Source organism: Rhinopithecus roxellana, chromosome 1 (assembly GCF_007565055.1).
Source record: "Rhinopithecus roxellana isolate Shanxi Qingling chromosome 1, ASM756505v1, whole genome shotgun sequence".
Lineage (NCBI taxonomy): Eukaryota > Metazoa > Chordata > Mammalia > Primates > Cercopithecidae > Rhinopithecus > Rhinopithecus roxellana.
In genome coordinates this window covers 116,529,594-116,556,445 of record NC_044549.1, presented here as the reverse complement: position 1 = coordinate 116,556,445, position 26,852 = coordinate 116,529,594, and the positions used below count along the sequence as shown (strand labels likewise).

General features: G+C 37.8%; 1 protein-coding gene and 1 non-coding gene across 5 annotated transcripts in view; one reads left to right on the top strand and one right to left on the bottom strand.

Annotated features, from left to right (window-relative positions):
• The window catches only part of PLD1 (phospholipase D1), a 223,365-nt gene that overhangs the window by 87,584 nt on the left and 108,929 nt on the right, over positions 1 to 26,852 (bottom strand). For all 4 annotated transcript variants that reach the window (XM_030929431.1, XM_030929418.1, XM_030929427.1 and 1 more), the window contains exons 11-13: positions 26,172 to 26,255; positions 10,271 to 10,352; positions 2,651 to 2,761 (exon numbers count right to left, since the gene is read on the bottom strand). In XM_030929431.1, coding sequence (XP_030785291.1) covers positions 2,651 to 2,761; positions 10,271 to 10,352; positions 26,172 to 26,255 — 277 coding nt within the window. The remainder of the gene's footprint in view (positions 1 to 2,650; positions 2,762 to 10,270; positions 10,353 to 26,171; positions 26,256 to 26,852) is intronic.
• Positions 3,528 to 3,631, top strand: LOC115892243. The gene has a single exon (XR_004052134.1). It is a non-coding gene; the product is annotated as a small nucleolar RNA U13 (small nucleolar RNA).

Sequence of the window (26,852 nt, the reverse complement as noted above, 5' to 3'; positions counted from 1 at the left end):
GCCACCCTCCCATCTCAGCTTCCCAAAGCGCTAGGACTATACGCATGAGCCACACCTGGCCTTACTGTTTTCTTAATAACACTTTTTTAAAACATTGTAGTAAAATAAACATAACATAAAATTTACCATCTTAACCATTTTTAAGTGTACAATCCAGTGGTATCAGGGTAATAAGTTAGGGAGTCTTCTCTCCTCCTCAATTTTTGAAAAAGCTTGAGAAAGATGGGTGGTAATTCCTCATTAAATGTTTGGTAGAATTCACCAGTGAAGCCATCAGGTCCCTAGCTTTTCATCTGGGGGAGATTTTTAATTACTGATCAATCTCCTTACTAGTTAAAGGTCTATTAAGATTTTCTATTTCTTCATGATTTAGTATTGGTAGGTTTCGTATTTCTAGGAACTTGTGCATCTCCTCTAGGTTATCCAATGTATTGGTATGCAATTGCTTGCAGTAATCCCTTAGAATCATTTTTATTTCTGTAGAATTGGTAGTAATGTCTCTACTTTCATTTCTGATTTTAGTAACTTGAGTCTTTTTTTTTCTTAGCCCATCAAGCGAAAGGTTTGTTGATTTTATCTCTTCAAAAAACCAACTTGGTTTCATTGATTTTCTGTATTATTTTTCTATCCTCTGGTTTTACTTCTCATGCTCCAATCTTTATTTCCTTCCTTCTGGTAGTTTTAGGTTTAGTTTGTTCTTCTTTTTCTAGTTCCTTAAACTGTAAAGTTAGGTTGTTGTTTTGAGATCTTTCTTCTTTTTGCAAGTATAGCTGTAAATTTCCTCCTTTGCACTGCTTTCTCTGTGTCCCGTAATTTTGGTATGTTGTTTCATTTTCATTTGTCTCTAAGTATTTTCTCTTTCTCTTGTGATTTTTTCTTTGATCCACTGCTTGTTTAACAGTGTGTTATTTAATTTCTACAAATTTCTGAATGTTCTAGCTATCCTTCTGTCATTAATTTCTAACATTATCTTGTTGTGGTCAGACAGATGTTTGTATATCTACCTTTTAAAATCTATTAGGACTTACTTTGAGGCCTAACAGATGATCCTGGAAAATGCCCCATGTGCACTTCAGAAGAATGTGTATCCTGCTGTTGTTGGCTAGAATGTTCTATATGTCCACTGGATCCAGTTGGTTTACTGTGTGTTCAAGTCCTCTATTTTCTTACTTATCTTCTGTCTGGTTGCTCTAACCATTACTGAGAGTGAGATGTTGAAGTCTCCAACTATTACCACAGACTGTGTTTTTCTCCCTTCAATTCTGTCCGTTTTTGCTTCATGTATTTTGATGATCTGTTATTAGGTACATAAATGTGTATAATTTTTATATCTTGCTGTATTGAACCTTTTATTAATATATAATGTCCTTCTTCGTCTGTTGCAATCATGTTTTGATTTAAAGCCTATTTTGTCTAATACTAGTTTAGCCACTCCCGCTCTTTTTTGTTTACTATGGGTGTGAAATATCCTTTCCATTCTTTCATTTTCAACCTATTTGTGTCTTTGCATCTAGAGTGAGTCTCTTGTAGATACCATATAGTTGGATCATGTTTTCTTAAAATCCAATCTACCAATCTCTGTTTTTTGATTAGAGGGATCAATCCATTTACATTTAAAGTAATTATTTGTAAGATACTTCTGTAATTTTGCTACTATTTTCTACATGTCTTATAGCTTTTTTGTCTCTCATTTCCTGCAGTACTGTCTTCTGTTTTGTTTGGTTGATTTTTTTGTAGTGACATGTATAAATTCCTTTCTCATTTCTTTTTGTTAAATAGTGATTGATATATTAGATTGCTATTTTCTTTGCAGTTAAATGTATCATCCTAAAGTTGTAACTTTCTAATTTGAATTTATACCAGTTTAACTTCAGTAACATACAAATCTCTGCTCCTTTAACAGCTCTTTCCTCACAGTTGTTGGTGTTGCAAAATTACATCTTTAGTGGGTACTTGATAGAAATTTGGTGAATGAATAAATAAAATATATAAATTATGCAACCTAATAAATCATTCTCTGGGAGAAAACACTTTCATTTTTTCTAACCAAGTGAAACATACAATTGTTACATATTTTAAGCCTGCTGGAGGTTTATTAATTCATTATGTCTTGATGTACCTCAGTGACTGGGTTATATTTATTGATAGGTTTTAGGTATTTGGCAAAATATTAAAGAACTTTTTCAAATTGTTTTTCATGTTTATTTACTTTATTAGTATTTTATACTAGGTGCCATTGATTTTTTTAAGACATTTTAAATCCTAGAGGAGATCTCTTTGCTGCTATCAATGATCAGGGGATGTCACAGGGAGATCACATCTAAGAGGTTCCGGGATAAACTTAATGAGAAGTGTGAGAACTTGATAGAGCTCATGAATATCAAAACAACTGCAGGAAGCATGTTCTTGTCTAAACTCTCACTTTCAATTATCAGAGTCGGAGAAGCAGAAATATGAGGTCTGCTCACCCCCATCAATGTAGGGAAGATAAGAAAGTATAGTATTTTGCTTTATTTCTGAGGACACAATGCTATTTGATGAAATATACATTTGGGAATTCTATAGATTATTACTGCCCAGAACAAAACATATCTGAAAAAATCCTATAGAATAATAAAGAAATATTGGTTATCAAGATGAACCTGAATACCTTTATGTTGGGGTGTAGACGCATCAACGTCCTCTTGGTGTATTCACTATTGATGCCAAGAGCGAGTTCCACCTCTTTGTAGAGCATTATGAAGATCCTCACCCCTTGTTGCTGTCACAAGAGAAAACAGATGGAGGAATGAGTATCTCTGGAGGGAAGTTACAATTCATTTTCTTTTTCCTTTGCACTGTTCTCTCTCTCCTTTCTTTCTGACAGAGTCTCACTCTGTCACCCAGCCTGAAGTACTGGTGCAATCTCGGCTCACTACAACCTCCACCTCCCAGGTTCAAGCAATTCTCATGCCTCAGCCTGCTGAGTAGCTGGGATTACAGGCGTGTGCCACCACACCCAGTTAATTTTTGTATTTTTAGTAGAAGGGATTTCGCCATGTTGGCCAGGCTGTTCTCAAATTCCTGACCTCAAGTGTTCCACCCGCCTCGGCCTCTCAAAGTGCTGGGATTACAGGCATGAGCCACCGCACCCAGCCTGCACTGTACTTTCTAACTTCTTTTATAAACAAATAAGATAAAATTTTAATAAAAAAGGCAATACAAGGAAGTGCCACATAAGTGTGTATATTGAGACACAAATATTAAAAATAAAAATCTATCTCCCTTCCATTCTTACAACTTGTCATATCAAGAAAGAATCAATAATTGATTAAAGATCCAAACCATTGAAAACTTTAGTACAAAATGGACACTCAAATTAAATTGATCCATCCTTCCTTAGACCTTGGATCTAAAAGAAAATAGACAAAGCCACTGTGGCCTATTTAACTGAGTCAAATTAAATCAAAAGTGCCTTGTAGATGCTAACATGTTATACAAATAATACAATTATTTAATAATATTAATCACTAAAAAGACAATGTCCAATTCTTTTGTAGTTCATGAGCGTGATGATTGTGTGTTCACACACAAGTGTGAGATGTGCCACACTGAAATCTTCTTAGGACGTCTGCACATTACCCATCTCATCTCAAAAAAATATTTAAACAAAAACCAAAAGACCAGGTCCGATAGCTAATAAGAAAAGCACTGGTATTTTCCATTCTAGTTCTGGTTGGTGAGAGGCTTTCAGGCCAGGCTAAACTGCCCCTCACTGGAATGCTCCTCTTCTGCTGCTTGCCCACTCATGGATCCCCCTCCAATGTACAGTTCAGAATGTATTACCTCCAGGAAACTGGCTTATTCACCCCCACCTTGTGGATCCCTTTTTTTACTTTTTAGTCTTGAATTCTCCTTATTTTTGTACAGTCTGCACCATTTCAATTTGCACTGTTTGTACCCAGCAGCTCTGAAAGCATTCTGAAACATTTTGCATACATACTGGATTATGTATCTAAATGACACCTGGTATTTAATATCCTAGAGAATTAAGGTAATAATTTTTCCATAATACTTTCTAGAGTATTACAGATGCAGGTGTATCTAATAAACCATAATGAAAAAAAATAATTTTGTTACAGTTTAAAGTAATACTCCATGGTGATTAGTCATTGTTTACAAGGGAAATTTGAATAAAAATCTTTAAGATATCTTACTAGGTTGAATGCACCTACTTTACAAGAACTAAAAACTTTTGCAATGCCATACAATCTGATATAATAGGAGTTAATATTTTTAGGTTCTAGATCACAGGATATAAAACCTTAAGAGCAAACCAAACACATAAACATTTCCATAATATAGTTCTGCCAGTACTAAAAAGCATGTTTTGAACCCTGAATTCCTTATAATAATACATCACTTCAAAATACTAACACTCTGTCTTTCATGGTGTTAGTAATATCTTAACGGTATATGTATTTCTGAGGTGCACACTAGATTTACATTCCGGTGTGCGTGAACAAGATTTGAGTACTAGGAGAAGACTCATTTTTGCTCTAAAAAAAGCAGGATCAAAAAGAATATATATGTCATTCTATTTCTCTGGTTAACAGCTGGCTTTTAGCACTTGCTACTTACATATTATAATTATGCAAGTACTATTACAATCAAGAATATAGATACATATTTCAGCAAAGAGTGAAAGTGTAGCAAAAGGTGAACAGATTAATTTTAATGGTCTGGCCAGAGACTGCTCTGTAATGAACCACTGATGAAGGGCTCTAAAGGAAAATTACAAGATTATTTTATTTTTCTCCTCTCCTGTTCAGGTCTATTTTTGGTATTTGAGTATTTTAGAATTCAGCACTGAATAATGGTTACAAAAAAAAAAGCCTCTCACTAAAAGATATAATACAAAGAGTAAAACCCAAAATTTCAACCTAAATTGTAGAACATTACACCTGACATTTTTCATCATGATCCATTTATTTTAAGCAGATGAAATTCTGTTTCTTAGGCTTAAGACATTATTGCTCATGAAGAATAGTAGTTGCAAATTAGGAACTTGGCCTGAATCCTACAGTTTTCCACTTACCTTCATAACTAATGGACTTTTGAAATAATAGAGATATTAGCACTAATGGATTATATTACTACTCTCCATTTATTAATACCTGACATTTTCTTCTATACTATGTCTTCCCTCATTGAAATAATTCTAAAGGAAATAGGGTAGAGACTTGTCTTTTTAGCTTAAAGACAAATGACTAAAAAGGAAGTAATCAAATATAGAAAGTTCATTTTTATGTGGTTTATAATTATTTACCTACACCTATAGCCACAATAAACATTTAATTAGTGACAAGATCCCTTTGATAATAAAACAATGCATTCTTCTTCTTGTGGTCAAGGTATTGACTGTTATAAACTCTAGCCATAAAGGGCAAAGGAGAATGAATCATTCCTTGGGGATGAAGGCATTTTCCAGGTTGTTATAATGCAGGCTTATACAAAATGTGAGAAATATTTCTGCAAAATGAAAGCCAAAGGAAAGAAAAACCTGATGATGTTAATTCTGCAATTTAAAAATTATACTTTCAAAACATCCCACACTTTAGTGCCTAGTGCCTTTTAATACCCTTGGGGAAATTATTTTTTGCTTAGAGAAAGGGACAGAAATGATTAACAGGAGAAGTAGAAAAACAGATGGCCTGGAGTTGCCTATGCAATGCAGTGTTTCTTATCTCTGGTGAACTCAGCTGACCCAAAGTTTCCAGAGAATAAATTTCAAAAAACATGAATTTTAAAAGGTGAAAGTTCTGTCCTCTTTTCTAATTAGTTTTTTGTCAAGTAGAGCAGACATAACACTATAAACAGTAGAAATTTTTAGGTGCTTTAGATATTCAAAATACATGGGAAGACAATGAAAAGAACATTTTTAGAGTGGAAATCAGTGACTTTGTTTCTTAGCCAACTTTTCCTCCACTTGCTCAAGGTAGCATAGTGAAAATATTTTCTAAATGCAGCCAAGTCTGTCCACTGCCTGAAGACAGTTTAGCCCACCCCACTCCCTAACCCAGGATGCTCACTAATGTTTTTGTCACTTGCCAAGGACTTCCCCAAGGTGTACAATATATTAAGAAAAGGGAAAGTAAACGGTATAAAGAAATCATTTCCTCACCTTTTAAAAGCAGGCAACATTGGGATATAAGAGCACAAAAGCTCATGTGCCTTTTTTCTAACAACAGGGAAGTTACAGCATGTACATATTTAACTCAGAAACTAACTTTAGAACCCAGCCTGGGTTCACGCCATTCTTCTGCCTCAGCCTCTCGAGTAGCTGGGATTACAGGTGCCCGCCACCACACCTGGCTAATTGTTTGTATTTTTAGTAGAGACAGGGTCCGACACATCAATTTTGTTTGAAGCACATTCTTGAAGCTGAAGATACGTTCCCTGCAAGCCACTGTAGCCCACCACTTTGATAAGACTCTGTGTAGAGATGTGATAAGAATCTGTGTAGAGATGTGATTATTCCTGTCATTTCTCAGCCCTGGACAACTTTCCCTTTTATTGATCACTGACTGCAACTCTACATTGTGCCTTGTGATCCAGGACAGAAAGAAATCAACCTGAAGACAAATTCTCCCATTAGTCTAAGTTTCATAGGAAATATCACAAGTTTCTAAGGTTGAGATACACAAAACTGTGTGTGGGGATTTGGTTGCCATAACTGTGATGCAGCTTATCTCACCTCTTAGTATAGCAAGTGCAGAACTGTGGAGAGCCCTGAGATGCTGATTTCTTTGAGTTGTGAACAGTCTGCCTCTCAAGATTGGCTTTTATTTTAAGTGATGGCATTGCAGATCAGAAGGCCAAAAAATAGGAAAAGTTCAACCTGGTTATTAACAAGATAAATAAAATATTGTATTTTTTCTTGAGAAATAGACATTATAAGAGATGTTTGCCAGAGGCTGGCTATGAGGCAGAGACAGTTCTAAATTCCTCTCAGAAAATCTGCACAATCAGATAGAAGAAAATAAGACATTCATTTTAATAAACCTTGTGGACCTCCGGGACCTGTTAATGCAAAAAACAAACATTATGTTTCCACCTCATACTTTGCAAAGCTAGTGTGTGGCTTTCAGAAACTAAATTATTTATGTGAAGTCGTATTTATGTGCATATAAAATGTCAATTTGGAATGATCTGAGTGGTAAAAAATTTAACACTCAGTAAATATGAGTAAAAAGTAATAATATGGTGGAAGGAGATTAAGGAAGAGCAACTCCGCTAAATGTACCACCAAGAAATCAATCTTTAATTGTATTACTATTTTGTTAGGAAGTTTAAAATATCATTACCCACAATTTAAAAATTACAAGCTCCAAGAAGTGGATGAAATGGAAATGAAGCACTGTTATCAGGCAATAACGTTTATTTGGCCATGGTGTTCACAAGGGACCTCACCAGGGTCCATGGGCCATAAAAGTAAAGAGAAGTCACGCTAGAGACAGAAAAGGTAACCAAACAGGTATGCTGAGGGCAATAAACAAGCGCATGCCAGCAAACAAGAGGCGGAAGTCAGGCCTGCAGGATCTTCCTCCAGAGCCCTGCTGAGGCGTTTACTAGCTTTCTCAAGTTAACTTAGATGTCCTGTAGACACTGTACCTTCAAGTGACCTAAACTTTAGCTTTCTGAATCAGAGTTCTTCCCACTTGCTTCCACTATCAGAATCACCTTCCCAACACATCTTATTTGTTTGTTTGTTTATTTATTATTTATTTATTTTTATTTTTGAGATGGAGTCTTGCTCTGTTGCCTAAGCTGGAGTGCAGTGGCGTGATCTCGGCTCACTGCAAGCTCTGCCTCCCAGGTTCACACCATTCTTCTGCCTCAGCCTCCCGAGTAGCTGGGATTACAGGCGCCCGCCACCACACCCAGCTAATTTTTTGTATTTTTAGTAGAGACGGGGTCTGACACATCATTTCGATCAGACCACTCCTGCTTCCCCACACTGCCCTGTCCCGCACAGTACTGCCTCCACTGTCTCCCATAAAGTCAAACCACTAGCTTGGCTCACAAAGCCTCTGCATCCTAGCTGCAATGAGCAGTTCCAGCTTAATCCCCCATCTGGCTATGCTAACACTCAGATGGGATTAACCACCCTGCTGTGCCTGACAAAGTCTTTGGCACTGCTGTTTACATTTACTACACCCAGAAAGTTCTTCTTTCCCTTTTAAAAATGTTTGTCCATCCTAAATGCCCCACATCCTTCATGTTGTGAGGGGCTTCCCAGCTGGACCTTTTCCACTGGGAAAGCCCAGTGCTTTCCCTCTTGCCATAAAATCGAGGCATTTTTTCTGTATGCAACTGACACTTCTGTAGATTTTATAAGCTCCCTCAACTTAAGAACAATAGCTTTTATTTATGTACATCCTCATATGATTAGCCAAATGACCTGCACATAGAAAACATTCAATAAATACATACTGATGGAAACCTAAAACAGTGAAGTGTTGATTACATATTATAAGCAAAAAGCTTACTAGTATTAGTACAGATTGCTAGGCAAGGCTGGAAAAATGTACTAAAATAGAATCTTGAGGGAAAACGGTAAAGATGCCATTTAATTGAGAGAAACATAGAGAAAGTTACTGCCCATTCAATAGGTAGAAAGTAGTCTGGTAAGGCTAGGACTGAGCTCAAGACATGAGTCCCTCAGCAAGTTCTCCACTGTCAAGGCTCAAATCCAATTCATGGTGGCATTCTTACTGATTACCATAGAAGCCGGCTCATAGGAGTCAGTAACTGTATGATGAATTATTTAATAAATATGTGAATAATGTTTTCAGAATCAAAATGTCCAATTATGTAACTGGAATTCTATTGATGAAACAAACTAGACTATCCATCAAAATGATGTTGTTTGGCAGAATGTGTTTCAAATAAATATTATTAATTTCTTTTGCTTTCAATATTAGCAGAGAGGTCTGACTATATTTGTGGATATCCCCAGAAATACTCAAGTAAATGCATGGGGAAAAGATACAGAGAGAAAAGGGGAAAGTGAATGGGGAAAGAAAAAGTGGAATGTAGAGGATAGGAAAGAAGAAATGAGTGAAGGGTATGAGAAACAGAAAAATGCTAACCTCAATTATTTAGGCTCTACATGTTCTGCTAGCATGTTTAATGATAGAATAAAAAAAGGTTGGCCAGGAGCAGTGGCTCACACCTGTAATCCTAGCACTTTGGGAAGCCGAGGTGGGCAGATCACCTGAGATCAGGAGTTCAAGATCAGCCTGGCCAACATGGTGAAACCCCGTCTCCACTAAAAATAATAAAATGCAAAAAAAAAAAAAAAAAAAAAAAAAAAGCCAGGTGTGGTGGCGGGCACTTGTCATCCCAGCTACTTGGGAGGCTGAGGCAGGAGAATTGCTTAAAGCTGGGAGGTAGAGGTTGCAGTGAGCCGAGACCACACCATTTCACTCCAGCCTAGGCAACAAAAACAAAACTCCATCTCAAAAAAAAAAAAAAGGTTAAGACAGTTTCTGATAACAGCAAAAAGTTAGCACTTCCTAATTTGAACACTGCTAAATAATAAATCCAGATCTATTTTTAATTTAAACTGATTTAATTTTGTTGAGGGCCTATTACATTAAAAAATCACTAGAAATACCAATGCAGTCATTAGTGAGCCTAGACTGCTTCAGTTATTTACTTTTTATACTTAAAAAGCACACACTCAATGTTCACCCAGAATGTACAGGGTCAACTCCACAGGAAACAGTTCACGTTATTACCATGAACTTTACCAAAACTAGAGCAAAAACACCACCAACTGTGACTATTCCTCTCCCTTTAATATTATTCTACACCATGTTAGCCCCATCTAGCTGAAACCATTCTTCAGATGAGTTTTTCTTTTGCTTAAATGACAAAATAATGAATACAATTAAATGTTATGCTCCATTTAATCATTTATCATTCAATGATGAAATTTTATTATAACTTTTTTGCCTATAAAATTAACTGCCCATAACTGATTCAAAAATAAAAATTAGAGATGCTAACATAATCCATGCTGTGAATTAGTCTAAAATATTTATGCACTCAAAAGCAATAGGAAAAAAATAGAACCAAATGAACTGAAAAACATTAGTTATCCTACTTTTTGTCAAACTCTAAAGTGAAAAGTTATACATGTGAAAGGCTTTGAAAAGAAAAGCATTTCAGAGACAATAGACAGTTAAAAAATTATATCAGCATTTTCTGGGAAAGTACATACTGCTTTTCGTTTAAGAATGCAGTCCAACCTCCAACGATTTCCCTCAACCACCGGGCGTTTCAGGAAGATTTCTGGACTCAGCCTGAAATAATGAAACCAAGATTTCAAGTAACTAAAACAAAATATAAAGTTCTGATTGTGTCATAGGAAGCAAAGGCAATTTCAGCCCAAATGCCATTATCATCCTCCATTGTGGTAGGTAATCCAAAGCTTTACTATGAGTCTAGGTACAACTTCATATGGGAAAAATAGCCTTTAGCCATACAAAACATCAATCTTAGTTTCTCTCTCTCTCTCTCTTTCTCTGTCTCTCGTACCCACATGCACAGCTATGCACACAGGCAGATACTGTTGGTTGCCCACCCACAAACTCCAACTTCTTCCCTGCTGTCAGAGCCTCTCTCCCACCACAGACTCTGAATATTCTAGATACTTGCTTTCCCAGAATCCTGTGCAGCTAGAGCACAACGTGACACAATCCTGAACAATGAGATATATGAGGAGGTACACAGGGGCTTAATGGAAAAGTTTTTCCTCCCTGAAACACGCACACAAACACACACACACTCTCTCTCTCTCCCTGTCCCTCTCTTTCACTCTCTCTCCCTCTCTCAGAGAAAGCCTGCCCACACTTCCAGCTTTAGGATGGATGTCGTATGGGAGTATGATGCTTACAGAGGTGCAGCAATATTGAAATTCTAAGGGGAAGACCATAACCCCAGAATCACTAGACCACTCTGCCAACCTCAGAATTGCCCAACTTTACACTAACATTAAATGTGAAAAATAAATCCTCAGTGTTTAAGCCCTCTTTAGTTGAACATTATGTTACCCCAAACTAAAAGCATTCTAATGGATACAAAGACACACTGACTTCCTATACACAAAGAAGCAGCCTCTGAGGGAACCTTGGGCTTTCTGGACAGGGGAGAAGGAAGGTCTGCTGATATATGAAATTCTTCCTAGGCTCTTCTTCTGTAAGGCATAAGGCGGCTAAGGTAAGCTAAGCTTCACAAGGCAGCTAAGAGTACAATAGAGTCATTTTTCCACTGGGGCTGGGTTCTAAAGTTAGTTTCTGAGTTAAATATGTACATGCTGTAACTTCCCTGTTGTTAGAAAAAAGAAGCAGCAGAAAATATTCCTTTCTTCACTGAACTGCTAGACCTGAGGAAGCAGGGGTAGACTATGTCAGGGTAAGAGTCTTATGGAATTCTGCACTGGAGTATTGCCCTCCCAAGGAGTCCTCTAAGCATGTGAAATCAACAGTGCATCAAGGAGGTAAAGAGATTAAAAGAGTCCTCTCGGCAAGATGGCCGAATAGGAACAGCTCCAGTCCCCAACTCCCAGCGTGAGCGACACAGAAGACCGGTGATTTCTGCATTTTCAACTGAGGTACTGGGGTCATCTCACTAGGGAGTGCCGGACAATCGGTGCTGGTCAGCTGCTGCAGCCCGACCAGTGAGAGCTGAAGCAGGGCGAGGCATCGCCTCCCCTGGGAAGCGCAAGGGGGAAGGGAATCCCTTTTCCTAGCCAGGGGAACTGAGACACAGAACACCTGGAAAATCGGGTAACTCCCACACCAATACTACACTTTAAGCAAACGGGCACACCAGGAGATTATATCCCACACCTGGCCGGGAAGGTCACACGGCCATGGAGCCTCCCTCATTGCTAGCACAGCAGTCTGCGATCTAAACGCAAGGCAGCAGCGAGGCTGGGGGAGGGGCGCCCGCCATTGCTGAGGCTTAAGTAGGTAAACAAAGCCACTGGGAAGCTCAAACTGGGTGGAGCTCACAGCAGCTCAAGGAAACCTGCCTGTCTCTGTAGACTCCACCTCTGGGGACAGGGCACAGCTAAACAACAACAACAAAAAAGGCAGCAGAAACCTCTGCAGACGCAAACGACTCTGTCTGACAGCTTTGAAGAGAGCAGTGGATCTCCCCACATGGAGGTTGAGATCTCAGAAGAGACAGACTGCCTGCTCAAGTGGGTCCGTGACCCCTGAGTAGCCTAACTGGGAGACATCCCCCACTAGGGGCAGTCTGACACTCCACACCTCACAGGCTGGAGTACACCCCTGAGAGGAAGCTTCCAAAGTAAGAATCAGACAGGTACACTCGCTGTTGAGCAATATTCTATCTTCTGCAACCTCTGCTGCTGATACCCAGGCAAACAGGGTCTGGAGTGGACCTCAAGCAATCTCCAACAGACCTGCAGCTGAGGGTCCTGACTGTTAGAAGGTAAACTATCAAACAGGAAGGACACCTATACCAAAACCCCATCAGTACGTCACCATCATCAAAGACCAGAGGCAGATAAAACCACAAAGATGGGGAAGAAGCAGGGCAGAAAAGCTGGAAATTCAAAAAATAAAAGCGCATCTCCCCCTGCAAAGGAGCGCAGCTCATCGCCAACAATGGATCAAAGCTGGTCAGAGAATGACTTTGACGAGATGAGAGAAGAAGGCTTCAGTCCATCAAACTTCTGAGAGTGAAAGGAGGAATTACATACCCAGTGCAAAGAAACTAAAAATCTTGAAAAAAGAGTGGAAGAATTGACAGCTAGACTAATTAATGCAGAGAAGGTCATAAATGAAATGACAGAGAAGAAAACCATGACACGAGAAATACATGACAAATGCACAAGCTTCAGTAACTGACTCGATCAACTGGAAGGAAGAGTATCAGCGATTGAGGATCAAATGAACAAAACAAAGTGAGAAGAGAAACCAAAAGAAAAAAGAAGAAAAAGAAATGAACAAAGCCTACAAGAAGTATGGGATTATGTAAAAAGACCAAATCTACGTCTGATTGGGGTGCCTGAAAGTGAGGGGGAAAATGGAACCAAGTTGGAAAACACTCTTCAGGATATCATCCAGGAGAACTTCCCCAACCTAGTAGGGCAGGCCAACATTCAAATTCAGGAAATACAGAGAACGCCACACAGATACTCCTCGAGAAGAGCAACTCCAAGACACATAATTGCCAGATTCACCAAAGTTGAAATGAAGGAAAAAATCTTAAGGGCAGCCAGAGAGAAAGGTCGGGTTACCCACAAAGGGAAGCCCATCAGACTAACAGCAGATCTCTCGGCAGAAACTCTACAAGCCAGAAGAGAGTGGGGGCCAATATTCAACGTTCTTAAAGAAAAGAATTTTAAACCCAGAATTTCATATCCAGCCAAACTAAGTTTCATCAGTGAAGGAGAAATAAAATCCTTTACAGATAAGCAAATGCTTAGAGATTTTGTCACCACCAGGCCTGCCTTACAAGAGACCCTGAAGGAAGCACTAAACATGGAAAGGAACAACCGGTACCAGCCATCGCAAAAACATGCCAAAATGTAAAGACCATCGAGGCTAGGAAGAAACTGCATCAACTAACGAGCAAAATAACCAGTTAATATCATAATGGCAGGATCAAGTTCACACATAACAATATTAACCTTAAATGTAAATGGACTAAATGCTCCAATTAAAAGACACAGACTGGCAAACTGGATCAAGAGTCAAGACCCATCAGTTTGCAGCATTCAGGAGACCCACCTCACATGCAGAGACATACATAGGCTCAAAATAAAGGGATGGAGGAAGATCTACCAAGCAAATGGAGAACACAAAAAAGCAGGCATTGCAATCCTAGTCTCTGATAAAACAGACTTTAAACCATCAAAGATCAAAAGAGACAAAGAAGGCCATTACATAATGGTAAAGGGATCAATTCAACAGGAAGAGCTAACTATCCTAAATATATATGCACCCAATATAGGAGCACCCAGATTCATAAAGCAAGTCCTTAGAGACTTACAAAGAGACTTAGACTCCCATACAATAATAGTGGGAGACTTCAACACTCCACTGTCAACATTAGACAGATCAACGAGACAGCAAGTTAACAAGGATATCCAGGAATTGAACTCATCTCTGCACCAAGCAGACCTAATAGACATCTATAGAACTCTCCACCCCAATCAACAGAATATACATTCTTCTCAGCACCACATCGCACTTATTCCAAAATTGACCACATAATTGGAAGTAAAGCACTCCTCAGCAAATGTAAAAGAACAGAAATTATAACAAACTGTCTCTCAGACCACAGTGCAATCAAACTAGAACTCAGGACTAAGAAACTCACTCAAAACCGCTCAACTACATGGAAACTGAACAACCTGCTCCTGAATGACTACTGGGTACATAACGAAATGAAGGCAGAAATAAAGATGTTCTTTGAAACCAATGAGAACAAAGATACAACATATCAGAATCTGTGGGACACATTTAAAGCAGTGTGTAGAGGGAAATTTATAGCACTAAATGCCCACAAGAGAAAGCTGGAAAGATCTAAAATGGACACTCTAACATCACAATTAAAAGAACTAGAGAGGCAAGAGCAAACACATTCAAAAGCTAGCAGAAGGCAAGAAATAACTAAGATCAGAGCAGAACTGAAGGAGATAGAGACACAAAAAACCCTCCAAAAAAATCAATGAATCCAGGAGTTGGTTTTTTGAAAAGATCAAGAAAATTGACAGACCGCTAGCAAGATTAATAAAGAAGAAAAGAGAGAAGAATCAAATAGACACAATAAAAAATGATAAAGGGGATATCACCACTGACCCCACAGAAATACAAACTACCATCAGAGAATACTATAAACACCTCTATGCAAATAAACTAGAAAATCTAGAAGAAATGGATAATTTCCTGGACACTAACACTCTTCCAAGACTAAACCAGGAATAAGTTGAATCCCTAAATAGACCAATAGCAGGCTCTGAAATTGAGGCAATAATTAATAGCCTACCAACCAAAAAAATTCCAGGACCAGATGGATTCACAGCTGAATTCTACCAGAGGTACAAGGAGGAGCTGGTACCATTCCTTCTGAAACTATTCCAATCAATAGAAAAAGAGGGAATCCTCCCTAACTCATTTTATGAGGCCAACATCATCCTGGTACCAAAGCCTGGCAGAGACACAACAAAAAAAGAGAATTTTAGACCAATATCCCTGATGAACATCAATGCAAAAATCCTCAATAAAATACTGGCAAACCGGATTCAGCAGCACATCAAAAAGCTTATCCACCATGATCAAGTGGGCTTCATCCCTGGGATGCAAGGCTGGTTCAACATTCACAAATCAATAAACGTAATCCAGCATATAAACAGAACCAAAGACAAGAACCACATGATTATCTCAATAGATGCAGAAAAGGCTTTTGACAAAATTCAACAGCCCTTCATGCTAAAAACGCTCAATAAATTCAGTATTGATGGAACGTACCCCAAAATAATAAGAGCTATTTATGACAAGCCCACAGCCAATATCATACTGAATGGGCAAAAACTGGAAAAATTCCCTTTGAAAACTGGCACAAGACAGGGATGCCCTCTCTCACCACTCCTATTCAACATAGTGTTGGAAGTTCTGGCTAGGGCAATCAGGCAAGAGAAAGAAATCAAGGGTATCCAGTTAGGAAAAGAAGAAGTCAAATTGTCCCTGTTTGCAGATGACATGATTGTATATTTAGAAAACCCCATCGTCTCAGTCCAAAATCTCCTTAAGCTGATAAGCAACTTCAGCAAAGTCTCAGGATACAAAATTAATGTGCAAAAATCACAAGCATTCTTATACACCAGTAACAGACAAACAGAGAGGCAAATCATGAATGAACTTCCATTCACAATTACTTCAAAGAGAATAAAACACCTAGGAATCCAGCTTACAAGGGTTGTAAAGGACCTCTTCAAGGAGAACTACAAACCACTGCTCAGTGAAATCAAAGAGGACACTAACAAATGAAAGAACATACCATGCTCATGGATAGGAAGAATCAATATCGTGAAAATGGCCATACTGCCCAAGGTTATTTACAGATTCAATGCCATCCCCATCAAGCTACCAATGAGTTTCTTCACAGAATTGGAAAAAACGGCTTTAAAGTTCATATGGAACCAAAAAAGAGCCCACATTGCCAAGACAATCCTAAGTCAAAAGAATCAAAGCTGGAGGCATCACGCTACCTGACTTCAAACTATACTACAAGGCTACAGTAACCAAAACAGCATGGTACTGGTACCGAAACAGAGATATAGACCAATGGAACAGAATAGAGTCCTCAGAGATAAAACCACACATCTACAGCCATCTGATCTTTGACAAACCTGAGAGAAACAAGAAATGGGGAAAGGATTCCCCATTTAATAAATGGTGCTGGGAAAATTGGCTAGCCATAAGTAGAAAGCTGAAACTGGATTCTTTCCTTACTCCTTATATGAAAATTAATTCAAGATGGATTAGAGACTTAAATGTTAAACCTAATACCATAAAAACCCTAGAAGAAAACCTAGGTAGTACCATTCAGGACATAGGCATGGGCAAGGACTTCATGTCTAAAACACCAAAAGCAATGGCAACAAAAGCCAAAATTGACAAATGGGATCTAATTAAACTAAAGAGCTTCTGCACAGCAAAAGAAACTACCATCAGAGTGAACAGGCAACCTACAGAATGGGAGAAATTTTTTGCAATCTACTCATCTGACAAAGGGCTGATATCCAGAACCTACAAAGAACTCAAACAAATTTACAAGAAAAAAACAAACAACCCCATCAAAAAGTGGGCAAAGGATATGAACAGACATTTCTCAAAAGAAGACATTCATACAGCCAACAGACACATGAAAAAATGCTCATCATCACTCGCCATCACAGAAATGCAAATCAAAACCACAATGAGATACAATCTCACACCAGTTAGAATGGCAATCATTAAAAAGTCAGGAAACAACAGGTGCTGGAGAGGAAGTGGAGAAATAGGAACACTTTTACACTGTTGGTGGGATTGTAAACTAGTCCAACCATTATGGAAAAGAATATGGCAATTCCTCAAGGATCTAGAACTAGATCTACCATATGACCCAGCCATCTCACTACTGGGTATATACCCAAGGGATTAGAAATCATGCTGCTATAAAGACACATGCACACGTATATTTATTGCGGCACTATTCACAATAGCAAAGACTTGGAATCAACCCAAATGTCCATCAGTGACAGACTGGATTAAGAAAATGTGGCACATATACACCATGGAATACTATGCAACCATAAAAAAGGATAAGTTTGCATCCTTTGTAGGGACATGGATGCAGCTGGAAACCATCATTTTTAGCAAACTATCACAAGAAGAGAAAACCAAACACCGCATGTTCTCACTCATAGGTGGGAACTGAACAATGAGATCACTTGGACTTGGGAAGGGGAACATCACACACTGGGGCCTATCATGGGGGGGGGGAGGGGGGAGGGATTGCACTGGGAGTTATACCTGATATAAATGACGAATTGATGGGTGCTGTCGAGTTGATGGGTGCAGCACACCAACATGGCACAAGTATACATATGTAACAAACCTGCACGTTATGCACATGTACCCTAGAACTTAAAGTATAATAATAATAATAATAATAAAAAGAGATTAAAAGAAATCAATGTTATGCTCTATTTCATTCAGTTAAAGAAAATAAAAACCCAGAGATAAAGTTTCCAAAGGAAACATTACTGGGTAAAATAAATAAGTAAACAGACAAATGGAGAGTTTGGACAGTGTAAGTAGTTGCATATTTAATTTAGAGTAGAAAACAAACTCAGAAGTAATCTATGTCCAAACAAGCAAACAAACAAAGCACAGAAATTGATCAGAAAAGATCAAAGACGCATTAAAAAGAAATCTGCTTTAAAATAGTAAAATGCATTGCTGTCCACTGCTAATTCACCAAAAATGAGAGATATCCAACAACATATATACAATTGCAATTTTTTGATGTATACATTAAATATGGGCTCAAAGAGCTTCAGTTTGGGGGAGACTTTTAATGTTATACTCTGCAATTAAGTCTTTATCATCATTTATTTCATTTAATCCACAAACATGTATACCCTTGTATGCTGAGCATTCCACTAGATACTTTGAAGAATCTTAACATAGCTCTCACGGAGCCCTCAATTTTGAGGATAACACATAAAAAGAAAAAAAGATTTTGTTATATCATGTTATAAACAAAGTATAAACCATGGCTGCACAGCAAGAAGAAAGCAGCTATAACTTACCAAGCATTATTACGTAAGGGTCTTTACTCACTTGTAAACAAAGTTATTGTTTAATATTACATTTAATTGAATCTAGGACACCAGTGATTGTAGGATGCATCGTTACTGCATGTACCACTAAGAGAGAAAAAATGATGATGACTGTAACTGTAAGAGTGTAAGATGCTTCCTGATTTCAGAGATGTTAAAACATACCTCTAAGTGTACCACTTAGAAGATTTAATTACTTTAAATGCTTACATGAGAAAAACAAAAAATTAAAAATTATTGATCAGACTTTCCATTTATAAAAGACAGAAAAAGAAGATATTAAACCCAAAGCAAGAAGATGAGGGAATAATAAATATAAGAGCAGAACTTGATGAAACATAAAACTGAAAAAACACAGAAAGAATTCAATGAAACTAGATGTTGACTCTTTGAAATATCAATAAAATTTGTGAATTTCTAGCAAGGCTAAAAAACATGACAAAAAATGATTGAAAGGATGGGCTCACATCTATAATCCCAGCACTTTGACAGGCTAAAATGGGAGGATTGCGTAAGCCCAGGAGTTTGAGACCAGCCTGGGAAACATAGTAAGACCCTGTCTCTATGAAAAAATTTTAAAAATTAGCCAGGCATGGTTGTTTATGTCTGTAGTTCCAGCTACTCGGGGGGCTGAGGTAGGAGGATTGCTTGAACCTAGAAGGTTTAAGCTGCAGTGAGCCATCATCACGTCAATGCACTTCAACCTGGGCAACAGAAGAAGACCCTGTCTCAAAGAAAAAAAAAAAAAGAGTGAAAGATAGGGAATCACTATAGGGCCTAGAAGCATTAAATTATATTAAATGAATAATAACTATTAAAAATAACTGTATGCCAATATTTGTGGTAATTTAAATAAACATATTCCTTGAATAAAATATTTTCATAATGAAAATAAAAAGAAATTGATACTGACTTCATAGCTACTGAAAAACTGAATGTGTAATTAAAACTTTCCCAAAGGGAAAACTACAGACTCTACCAACTTTACAGAATTTATTAAATATTTGAATTTTATCAAATATTTAAGAAAGAAATGATGTTAGTACTACCTAAATTCTTCCAATAAACAAAGGAGGGAACACTTACTATCTTATTTAATGAGGTCAGCATTATCCTCATACTAAAACCAAATAAAGACAATGCAAGAAAAGAAAACTAAAGAACATCCTTTATGATCACAGAAGTAAAAATATTTACCAAAAACACAGCAACTTACAAAAATAATGATCAAGTGGGATTATCCTAAGATACAAGGTTGGTTTAAAAGTTGGAAATCAAGCCGGACGTGGTGGCTCACGCCTGTAATCCCAGCACTTTGGGAGGCCGAGGCGGGCGGATCACGAGGTCAGGAGATCGAGACCATCCTGGTTAACACGGTGAAACCCCGTCTCTACTAAAAATACAAAAAATTAGCCGGGTGTAGTGGTGCGTGCCTGTAGTCCCAGCTACTCGGAGGCTGAGGCAGGAGAATGCCGTGAACCCAGGAGGCAGAGCTTGCAGTGAGTCGAGATGGTGCCACTGCACTCCAGCCTGAGTGACAAAGCGAGACTCTGTCTCAAAAAACAAACAAACAAACAAACAAAGAAACAAAAAGTTGGAAATCAATGTAATTCACCACAGTAACAACAAAAAGGAGAAAAATATTATTATTTCAACAAATGCAGAAGAAATGAAGAAATTCAATATCCATTAACAATAAATACTCCCAACAAGTTAGAAATAGAAAAAAACTTCCTCAGTGTAGTAAAAGGTACTTATAAAAAATCTATCTCTAACATCATTCATAATATAACAAAACTGCATGCTTTACTCTGAAGATTAGAAACAGGGCATAGATGTTCATTCTCACCACTTTCATTCAACATTTTACTGGTGATAACTAGCCAATGTAACAAGGCAAGAAAATAAAATACAAAGCATACAGATTAGAAGAGAAGAAGTAAAACTGTCTTTATTCATAGATCACATAATCATTACAGGACAATCCTAAGCAATCTACAAAAAAGCTATTAGCACTAATAAATTAATTTAGCAAGGTCACAAGCTATAAGGTAAATACACAAAAATCAATTGCATTTCTAGCTCTGTATGGAAAATGAATTTTAAAATATCATTTATGATAATATCAAAAAACATAAAATACTCAGTGAAAATTTTAACAAAATATGTATAAGACCTATAGCTAGAAAAATACAAAATATTGCTGAGAAAAATTACATAAGAGCTAAATAAGTGGAAGCCTCAATATAGAAAAAGAAGAACAGAATTTGAAGTACCACCTAGCCAGTGATAAGTTTAACAATTTTTCCCCCTTTGATTCCTTGACTTGGAGGGAAAACTTGGAAACAGGCATCGGCACAGAGATAACTTCAAAAATCCTCTAGTTCAGACTTGGAGAGAATGAAAAGGATCTCTGGTAGTGACAAGGCTGCAGTGGAGAGCCCAAAGTTACTAAAACCTCTCAGGCAGGGGAAATTTCCTCACCAATGGCAATATAAATACGCCTGGCTTGGCTTTGGACATGGGTGCCATCAGAGAAAGCACATGGCAGAGCACAGTAAATAAAAACCCATCTTTCAGGCTAGAAGGCTAAAAAGGGAAGCCATGGGAAACTAAAAACAGGGGAGAAGAGCTCAGAAAAGCAGCTCCATAAAGCTGTTTCTGATTTTCTGGCTCACTCCAAGCTGTCTATGCATGGATTTCATCCTAAACATCACACCAAAGAGGCTGAGAACTGAACTGAGGAACAGACCACCATCCAAGTCTCAGACTGGCCACTAGGTGGCACACATATGGGACAGACCTGAATAGCACCGCAAAGGCATTAACAACAAAACCGACATTAAAACAACACTCATAAAAGGCTGGTTGGAACTTTAAGCCTGAATTGAAATTGGTAAATTGCCCGCTAACACAAAAATACTAACATTCTCCATAGGATTCAAACAAGACTCAGAGTCTTATAACATAATAATAAAATTTTCTAGAATACAGTACAAGTACCCGGCACACAAAGAACTAGAAAAAAAAAAAAAAATCTTAACCTTGTACGGAAAAGGGAATCAGCAGATGTCAATATCAAGACAATGTGGATATTGAAATTACCTACTTAAGGCTATGTCAGATATTATAAAAATGCTCTAAGTAAGGGTGAACACTCCTAAAATGAATGAAAAGACAAAAAAAGTCTTACAGAAAAAGATATAAAGAAGGACCAAATAAAAATTTTCAAAGTGAAAAACACAATTACCAAAAACACTAGAAAAACAAAAGCAAACAATAAATCCCCCAAACCTCACAGGATAGGCTCCATACCAGAATGGAGATCATAGAGCAGCAGTCCTCAACCTTTTTGGCACCAGAAACCAGTTTCATGGAAGACAATTTTTCCATGGGTGGGAATGAGGGGGAAGGATAATTTCTGGATGAAACTGTTGCACCTCAGATAGGCCAGCAGGCACCGTATAGACTCTCATAAGGAACAGGCAGCCTCTATCCCTCACATGCATAGTTCACAATAGGGTTCCTCTTCCTAGGAGAATCTAATGCTGCGGCTGATCTGACAGGAGGCGGAGCTCAGGCAGTAATTCTCATGCTCACTATCTCCCCCTACAACCTCCGGCTCATCTGCGGTGTGGCCTGGTTCCTAACAGTCTGGAGACTGGTTTGGTTTGGAGGTTGGGGACCCTGTCATAGAGGAAGGAGTCAATGAATTTGACAAATAAATAAGACACTATTTGTGTCATTGGAGATTCAGAAAGAGGAGAGAAAGAGGAAAGTTCAGAAAAAATGTGTAAAGAAATAATGGCTAACAATTTCTTAAATTTGGCAAAAGATATAAAACTACAGATTCAGGAAGCTGAGAACCCTAAATAGGATAAACACAAACATCATAACCAAACTCCTGAAAACTAAAGACAGAAGGAAAATATTGAAACCACTCAGAGGAAAAATAACACATTACTTAGAGGGGAACAATCTATTCAAGTGACAGAGAATTTCTCAACAGAAAGAATGGAGGCCAGAGTGAAATGGGACAACCACTTTAACTAGCATGTACAAATACCTCTTACAACTAAATAAGAAGACTGACAACATCTCTCTCTCAAAAAAAGGGAAAAGATTTGAACAGTTAAACAAATGTCCAAATATCACATGAAAATTTGCTCATTGTGAAATGATGTTGCTGATACAAGCTAAAATCATAATAAAACACTATTGTATACCCTTTGAAATAAAGACTGATAACACCAAGGGCTAGCAATTATGTGGAAGAATTGTAACTCTCATACATTGCTGGTGAAAATGTAAAATGGTACAACTTTGGAAAACACTACATTTAGCTCTTAGTATTGATAAAATGTGGTGAATTAAGTCTATTTCCTAAGATAGGTGTCAACAAACTATAGCTCACAAGTCAAATGTTGCCCATAGACTGTTTTAGCATGGCCTGTGAGCTAAGAATGGTTTTTATATTTTTAAAGAGTTGTAAAAAAAATATGCTTCAGAGACCGTACGTGATTTGAAAATCTTAAAAAAATATTTACTCTCTGGCTCTTTAAGGAAAAAGTTTACTAACCATTTTTGAAAGTCAGTGGCTTTCAAACTTTTAAACTTTTGTACCATAAACTGCAGAAAGAAATACATTATACCCCAAACCAACAGCCAGTCGATCAGTCTGTCTGTTTATCTATCTATCTACAACCGAAATAAAAGTTTCCAAAATTAGTGGCTCTTATTACCACTTACATTGTACCCTTCCTTTCTTTTCCCTTCCCTTCCCTATCCTATCCTATGCCATTCTGTTTTTAAAAAAAATACTGGTCACAATCTACTAAATTATTTTAATAAACAATTACTAAAGAGGCTCAACCCATCATTTGAAAAACACTAAGAATATTGAAACTGTCTGGAGGGAGGGAGGGAGGGAGGGAACAAAAGAACAAAGGGACTAAAATGGCGCATTTCCGGGTTCTTCATTGTCAACTTTCCCGTGCCCGGGAAAGACACAGGTCAACTGCGCAGGCGCAGTCTGACCTCTGACAGAGAAAATCGAAACCTACCTAGCCACGCCTACCGCCCCCGCCCCCGACCCGCCTATGTCCCGCCCAGTGCCCTCCCACTCCCAGGCCCAGGACATAAAAGCCGCTGGGGGGGCGGGGGGAACGCGGCACGAACTTCCTCAGCCCCTCCTCCTACGCGGGACCCAGGAACCTCGTCCGACAGCGCCAGAGCGACTTCCTCGGCCTCTGCCGCCAGAGACCGGTGAGCCTCGCTTCCTCTTTCTTTACATTGGCTACCTAATAAAGTTTCCTTTTTTATCTTGCCTACTTGCCTTTTCCTCTGGCGCCGGCTCTAGTGGTCGCATAAAACAAATCAGAAACCAACTTAAAGAAAGTTGCATTTAAAACCAACTTAAATACATTGAAAACATGTATTCTTTTACCTAGAATAGTTTCTGTTTGTGAGCCAGTTAGTAATGCAGTGCTGATTTATTTTCTTTATAACCTTTGTCTCCAGCTCAACCTTTGTCTCTTCTGTTTCTCTACCTTTTACAAAATCCCTCTTTTAAAAATCTCTGTTCATTGATTTTTCCTTTGTATTCTCCTGTTTTCTTAATCCTATTTCTGACACATTTAACATACAGACTCCATACAGAGACTGTGGCAGATAACCCCACTCTCTCAGGTCTACGCATATTAGGGTTTGGTTAAGTTTCTGAATGCTCCTTTTTGCAATATGCTTGTACAACAAGAATTTTCTTTACTTGTTTGAGAGAAGTTACTGTGAAGGTTTTATTTCTAATGATGTGTTGTAATAAAATGGTATCCTAGTGCAGTCATGAAAAAATAAATAACCTCCCAATTCATTCTCTTGCTGAAAGTAGAGAGGAAAACATTCAGGGTTCCATCTCTGTACATGTTTAATTGAATCAACCTAAATGACCATCAATGGTAGACTGGATAAAGAAAATGTGGCACATATACACCACAGAATACAATGCAGCCATGAAAAAGAATGAGATCATGTCCTTTGCAGCAACATGGATGGAGCTGAAGGCCATTATCCTTAGCAAACTAACACAGCAACAGAAAACCAAATACAACATGTTCTCACTTATAAGTGGAAGCTAAATGATGAGAACACATGGACACGTACAAGGGAACAACACACACTAGGGCCTTTCAAGGGTAGAGGGAGAGGATCAGGAAAAGTAACTAGTGGGTACTAGACTTAATACCTGGGTGATAAAATAATCCATACAACAAATTCCCATGCTACAAGTTTACCTATTTAACAAACCTGTAATTGTACCCCTGAATTTAAAAGTTAAAAAAATTTTGGTGTTCAGATACAAAGCACGAAAATCTAGACTCAATGGAAAAATTATTTTTAGTCTCTCTCACATCTTCACGAAACTTTCAGAAATTTTTTTTAAAGAATATAGTACTCACTGGCACAAATTTATTATCACAAGTGTTTATAAAATATTCAACCAAATAAATAGCTCCTAAGTATGAAACATTTTTTCTTCCTGGTAACTGACTGAAAAGAGAAAATTTGGCAAGAATAGAAAGACCAGAATTAAGCTCCTCCACAAGCATGAGCATGCTGGCCACCACATACCCCGTCTATCCCCTCTAGATCAGTGATTCCCAGCTGACAGGGATCTTGCATCCTCTCCCAACCCCAACCAGGGAACATCTAGCAATGAAGATATTTTGGTGGTCACAACTGGGAACTTACTACTGGTAGCTAGTGGATGTCACTAAACATCCTACAATGCATAGGAGAGCCCCCTGAAACAAAGAATTATCTGGCCCCAAATGTCAACAGGGCCAAGGTTAAGAAAGCATGCCTTAGCATTATAGATTTCCAGACAACTGAAGCAAAAGATGTGTTCCCATTCTTGAATTAGATACTGATACTGCCCACAAAACCTAGAATTAGAAGGGAATAAATTATGATATATTAACAGTTCATGTAAGGTACCTTTTGGAAGAAAACTGGATAAGGGGCAATTCAGGCAACTACTAATAAGTTCCCAGAAGGAAAACACATTTTAGACATTTTCATTTCCATCATAGCCAGTGTTAGCATGTGTAATGGGTTTTAGCTTTCCAGGCAGATAAATGATTGGAACTGAAGTCAGACTAGACTGCCTATACCAACTACAGGAGTAAATTTCCCAAGAGCTAAATGAGTTTCAGATATGAGGCTTCTGGTGACTTTAATAAGCATAGCAACTCTTACGGACACTTTTTTAAGGTGGTCACAAAGTTGAAACCAGATGTATCTCTAGAACAGCTGACGAGGCCTAATCATTACAGAGGATATTTTTACAGTAACAGGCAAGTGGAACTATTTCAACATCAAAGCGACAATTTAGAAGAAGTATACTCACTGGCCCTCATGACAGACATACCAAAATTAGAAAAAGACACCCAAAGACACCATTACCTCTGTAGGTGTACTTGCATTACAGCATAATCTTTACTGACATGAATACATGGAAGTCTGCTTCCAAATGCAAATATAAAACCTAATTGTTCAAACTAAGTATTTTATGAATATTGTTGAGGCCAAGGTTTTTGAAAAGGCCTTTCACTGAAGGCTTAGTCAATTGGTTGAGACTGGCCAAACCATCCAGAGATACTGCTAATTTTCATATGTGTAATTCTTGAACAGCACTATACCACTGTACATTTCTAAACATAGAAACTTCCAGAAAAAATTCCCAGGGACAAATACTAACCACCAATCTGTGATAAAAATCTCTTCATTTGCCTCTTCCATTGCATTTGCCACATCTTCAAAATATCCTTTGGCATTAACATACCTGAAAGACAAGTTTATTGTTCCTTTTTGTTATTAAAAAAGAAAAGAAAAGAAACTTATCTTATGGTAAAGCAAAACATGGAAGCCACTGCCTAGAGTCTCCACATAACACATAATCATCATTGACTTTGTGTACCTGCAAAACAAGGATTGAAAATACCAAGTTTTCTCTGCTGCCTAGGAAGGGCAGTAAGTGGTAAGCAGCCTGATTTTTCTCTGCTTAGAGAACAACAAATTTATTGAGCTTCATCATCATAAGGAGCCAGATGAATTCTCCTATCCTGTTGAACTTACATACAGTTTTTCTTCTGAGACTGAAAACAAATTAGCTTCCAATCCACGGGTAGAAAAACATGCTAAGCATGACTTTATTTAAAAGAAATATCTAGCAAGTAAATACTTTTTCCTAAATTAGGGCTAATGACTTAAATAAACCTTCCATTTGCATCATTAAAGAAATGTATGAAGTTAGCTTTAAAATTCAAACTTCAAACTCTAAAGCTAGCTAAGTTCACTGTGAAAAATCTTAAAAGCAACAATTGAAAAACTACTATATAATCAGGTAGTCCCATAATTATCACAAAAAGAGAAGCCTTGT